At 46.2% G+C, this 5000-nt stretch overlaps 1 protein-coding gene across 1 annotated transcript in view; it reads left to right on the top strand.

The window, feature by feature from the left end:
- The window catches only part of carmil1 (capping protein regulator and myosin 1 linker 1), a 42888-nt gene that overhangs the window by 227 nt on the left and 37661 nt on the right, over positions 1-5000 (top strand). The window contains exons 1-2 of the mRNA XM_079591862.1: positions 1-53; positions 701-798. The exon at positions 1-53 is cut by the window's left edge and continues 227 nt beyond it. Of these exons, the coding sequence (XP_079447988.1) occupies positions 14-53; positions 701-798 (138 nt within the window). The 5' untranslated portion in view covers positions 1-13. The remainder of the gene's footprint in view (positions 54-700; positions 799-5000) is intronic.

The following is a 5000-nucleotide window of genomic DNA, read 5'->3' as shown; positions in this document are numbered from 1 at the left end:
ACCAGTGAAGAAGATGAGCGGAGAAGAGCCAGGCGTTCCTCAGGATCTGCTGGGTAAAACACTTCAGTCTCTCACATTTGACTTACTGTGTGTGTGTGTGTGTGTGCGCGCGCGCCCGTGTGTGCGTGCACGTGCACGACTGCACTGCTTAAACCTCGTGTTTGTGCTCATTTACTCTAGAAAAGTATAACGAGACTTTCAGCGCTTTATTATTATTATTAAGGTATGTTAGCGGTGGGAGGGGCCAGTTCAGACTCCGCCCACACCTGACGCTGGCGCGAGCGGCGTGACGCACAGGCGCACAAGAGCCCGTTATAATAATAATCAGTCATCGACACTGACTGGGTTTAGTAAATCTGAACTATGACACACAAAGTAGGAATGATGAGAATAAGTCGAAATTGTGACAACCTCGAAATGATGACTGTAATTCTGACTTTAGTTTTAATGTCATAATTTTGACTTCTTTGTGTTATAATTATGTCATAATTTCTACTTCATCTCATAATGTCTGCTTTTATGTCACAATTACGACATGATCTTTGTCATGTTTGTGGTGTCGGCCTGTGGTGTTCATCTGTTGATTTCTCAGATGTTTCATTCTGATTGTGTGTGTGTGTGTGTGTGTGTGTGTGTGTGTGTGTGTGTGTGTGTGTGTGTGTGTGTGTGTGTGTGTGTGTGTGTGTGTGTGTGTGTGTAGAGAGCGTTCAGGAGGCCGTCGGGCAGCAGGTCAAGCTATGTTTGGTTCAGAAGGTCAACCTGGAGGTCAAAGGTGACAAACTGGACAGCAGAATCCTGGTGAGTTCCCCATCCCGACCCTGAACGTGATATTAATGATCCTAAAAACTTCATAAAGCCATGGGGAATTCCTCTGTTAAACAATTATTTGAAGAAAAAGTTGAAATAATACAGACTGACGGCCTTACCTCTGGAACTGACTCTCTATCGGGAGTTCAGATCTCACTGTTGTGAATAAAAGTGTGATTTGATTGATAAGAAGTTGAAGAAACGAGTGTGTGAGAAGCTCTTCACTGAGGAACTCTGCGCCGCTGTTTACACATTCTTACCCTCATTCTCCTGCCCTGACACGACCGAGATCTGATCCTCGGGGCACACACACACACACACACACACACACACACACACACACACACACACTTTACATTCCAGGAGCCTCCACAGGATTTTGCAAATCGTCTCTCAGTCGTGATTCACGTTTGTCAGTGATAATAAGCATCTCAGTGAAGCGTGTGTGTGTGTGTGTGTGTGTGTGTGTGTCTTATATCATCTGATGGACGGTATGTTTCCAGTTATTACTCTCACTTCTGCTCTCTAAATGAATGTGTGTGTGTGTGTGTGTGAGATCGGTCACGATTCTGCCGTTTACAGGATGTCACTTCCCGCAACTTCTAATGTCCGCAAGCGTCCAACACTCGACCTGACTGACTGGACTACAGCGAACGACACACACCGTTATATATCAGCCAGTGATGCGCGGGTCAATGTATAAACCACCCGACCCGACCGACGTTTTCAACTAACCCGCCCGCAACTCGGACCGCAAAAAAAAAATATAAATATATATTGTACCCGACCCGCGTAGTAACCGCTCACCGTAGCGTCAGCAGCTCCACTGAGAGAAGACCCAGGAACCTGAACGCTGTATGATATCATAATCTATATATATAATAATATAGTGTTATGTACTAAAGGCTTGATTTATTCATTTATTTAGTTTCATTTTCTTAACAATTAAGATGCTGCGTGTGTGTATCCAGTCTAACCGAAGTGTGCGTTTTTCCCCCCACTTTCCCAACAGAAATCTCCCCCCCCCCCTCAGAAAATACATAAACTGGCATTACTGAGCTATATGCGTTTAAAAGTAACTATTAAAGCGGCACAACTCCAGACTGAGCTTGAGCGTCATCCTCGCCAGTTATTCAGCCAAAGCGTAGGCCGATGTATTTCATAGAAAACTGGCATCTTTATTTCAAACGAGCGACCGAGCGCGACCCGAATATCATTACAAATATTTTTGGATGACTCGTAACCGCGGGTAACCGCTCATTTTGGATCCACCGGCGCATCACTGATATCAGTACACCCGTCACATCCGAGTCTGAGCTTGAGATACTGATCCGGGAGCTTTTGTCCCTCTAGTGGCTAAAAAACATCTGCATGTGTTCTGCAGAAGAACATTGTTGCGGTGGTGCTTCGGCTCTGTGCTGAAGACGTTACTGAAGACGTCACTGAAGACGTTACTGAAGACGTTACTGAAGACGTCACTGAAGACGTCACTGAAGACGTCACTGAAGACGTCACTGAAGACGCTACTGAAGACGTTACTGAAGACGTCACTGAAGACGTCACTGAAGACGTCACTGAAGACGTCACTGAAGACGTCACTGAAGACGTCACTGAAGACGTTACTGAAGACGTCACTGAAGACGTCACTGAAGACGTTACTGAAGACGTCACTGAAGACGTTACTGAAGACGTCACTGAAGACATCACTGAAGACGTCTCTGAAGACGTCACTGAAGACGTCACTGAAGACGTCACTGAAGACGTCACTGAAGACGTTACTGAAGACGTTACTGAAGACGTCACTGAAGACGTCACTGAAGACGTCACTGAAGACGTCACTGAAGACGTCACTGAAGACGTTACTGAAGACGTCACTGAAGACGTCACTGAAGACGTCACTGAAGACGTTACTGAAGACGTTACTGAAGACGTTACTGAAGACGTTACTGAAGACGTCACTGAAGACGTCACTGAAGACGTCTCTGAAGACGTCTCTGAAGACGTCACTGAAGACGTCACTGAAGACGTTACTGAAGACGTTACTGAAGACGTTACTGAAGACGTTACTGAAGACGTCACTGAAGACGTCACTGAAGACGTCTCTGAAGACGTCACTGAAGACGTCACTGAAGACGTCACTGAAGACGTCACTGAAGACGTCACTGAAGACGTCTCTGAAGACGTCACTGAAGACGTCACTGAAGACGTCACTGAAGACGTCACTGAAGACGTCACTGAAGACGTCACTGAAGACGTTACTGAAGACGTTACTGAAGACGTCACTGAAGACGTTACTGAAGACGTCACTGAAGACGTCACTGAAGACGTCTCTGAAGACGTCACTGAAGACGTCACTGAAGACGTTACTGAAGACGTCACTGAAGACGTCACTGAAGACGTCACTGAAGACGTTACTGAAGACGTCACTGAAGACGTCACTGAAGACGTCACTGAAGACGTCACTGAAGACGTCACTGAAGACGTCACTGAAGACGTTACTGAAGACGTTACTGAAGACGTCACTGAAGACGTCACTGAAGACGTCACTGTAGACGTTACTGTAGACGTTACTGAAGACGTCACTGAAGACGTTACTGAAGACGTCACTGAAGACGTCACTGAAGACGTCACTGTAGACGTTACTGTAGACGTTACTGAAGACGTCACTGAAGACTTTACTGAAGACTTTACTGAAGACGTTACTGAAGACTTTACTGAAGACGTCACTGAAGACGTCACTGAAGACGCTACTGAAGACGTTACTGAAGACGTCACTGAAGACGTCACTGAAGACGTCACTGAAGACGCTACTGAAGACGTTACTGAAGACGTTACTGAAGACGTTACTGAAGACGTCACTGAAGACGTCACTGAAGACGTCACTGTAGACGTTACTGTAGACGTTACTGAAGACGTTACTGAAGACGTCACTGAAGACGTCACTGAAGACGTCACTGTAGACGTTACTGTAGGCGTTACTGAAGACGTCACTGAAGACTTTACTGAAGACGTTACTGAAGACGTTACTGAAGACGTCACTGAAGACGCTACTGAAGACGTTACTGAAGACGTTACTGAAGACGTTACTGAAGACGTCACTGAAGACGTCACTGAAGACGTCACTGTAGACGTTACTGTAGACGTTACTGAAGACGTTACTGAAGACGTCACTGAAGACGTCACTGAAGACGTCACTGTAGACGTTACTGTAGGCGTTACTGAAGACGTCACTGAAGACTTTACTGAAGACTTTACTGAAGACGTTACTGAAGACTTTACTGAAGACGTCACTGAAGACGTCACTGAAGACGTCACTGAAGACGTCACTGAAGACGTCACTGAAGACGTCACTGAAGACGTTACTGAAGACGTTACTGAAGACGTCACTGAAGACGTCACTGAAGACGTCACTGAAGACGTTACTGAAGACGTTACTGAAGACGTTGCTGAAGACGTTACTGAAGACGTCACTGAAGACGTCACTGAAGACGTCACTGAAGACGTCACTGTAGACGTTACTGTAGACGTTACTGAAGACGTTACTGAAGACGTTACTGAAGACGTCACTGAAGACGTCACTGAAGACTTTACTGAAGACTTTACTGAAGACGTCACTGAAGACTTTACTGAAGACGTCACTGAAGACTTTACTGAAGACGTCACTGAAGACGTCACTGAAGACGCTACTGAAGACGTTGCTGAAGACGTTACTGAAGACGTCACTGAAGACGTTACTGAAGACGTTACTGAAGACGTCACTGAAGACGTTACTGAAGACGTTACTGAAGACGTTACTGAAGACGTTACTGAAGACTTTACTGAAGACGTCACTGAAGACGTCACTGAAGACGTCACTGAAGACGTCACTGAAGACGTCACTGAAGACGTTACTGAAGACGTTACTGAAGACGTCACTGAAGACGTCACTGAAGACGTCACTGAAGACGTTACTGAAGACGTTACTGTAGTTTAAAAACGTCTCGGTCACGACTGTAACCCTTGTTCCCTGAGGAACAGTGAGCATCTTGAACCTGAGAGACCGATTCAAGGGCCTTAGATCTAGCATTGGACGCAAACCCTCCATCCTTCTCGGGAACTATGTAGAAGCCGGAGTCTCTGTCCGGCGGAGGAACACGGCTATAGCTCCTCTCCCAGCAGGGGTTTACCTCCGGTCCCGACACCCGACCCTACCC

This window comes from Phoxinus phoxinus (genome assembly GCF_949152265.1).
Source record: "Phoxinus phoxinus genome assembly, chromosome: 19".
Taxonomy (NCBI): domain Eukaryota; kingdom Metazoa; phylum Chordata; class Actinopteri; order Cypriniformes; family Leuciscidae; genus Phoxinus; species Phoxinus phoxinus.
This window is presented reverse-complemented; position numbering and strand designations above follow the sequence as displayed.